The 225-nt window shown below is 65.8% G+C and overlaps 1 protein-coding gene across 1 annotated transcript in view; it reads left to right on the forward strand.

Annotated features, from left to right (window-relative positions):
* Positions 1-49: 49 nt before the first annotated feature.
* The window catches only part of COX11 (cytochrome c oxidase copper chaperone COX11), a gene marked incomplete at its 5' end in the record, with an annotated part of 2,050 nt that continues 1,874 nt past the window's right edge, over positions 50-225 (forward strand). Inside the window, one exon of the mRNA XM_010167380.1 lies at positions 50-205. Coding sequence (XP_010165682.1) covers positions 50-205 — 156 coding nt within the window. The remainder of the gene's footprint in view (positions 206-225) is intronic.

Below are 225 nucleotides of genomic sequence, written 5' to 3' on the forward strand. Positions count from 1 at the left end.
AGGCGTGGGAAGGGGCCCGGGGTCACTCACTGCCGTTCCGTCCTGTCAGGCCACGGGTCTGGGCGGAACCACGGGCACAGGCCACAGCTCAGAGCAGATCGAGAGCATGGAGCCGGTGCGGGACCGCCTCATCAAGGTCACTTTCAACGCGGACGTGCACTCCAGCATCCAGTGGCACTTCAGGCCCCAGCAGAGCGAGATCTACGTGAGTGGCTCCGCGCTCAG

This window comes from Antrostomus carolinensis, unplaced genomic scaffold, assembly GCF_000700745.2.
Source record: "Antrostomus carolinensis isolate BGI_N321 unplaced genomic scaffold, ASM70074v2 scaffold48400, whole genome shotgun sequence".
Lineage (NCBI taxonomy): Eukaryota > Metazoa > Chordata > Aves > Caprimulgiformes > Caprimulgidae > Antrostomus > Antrostomus carolinensis.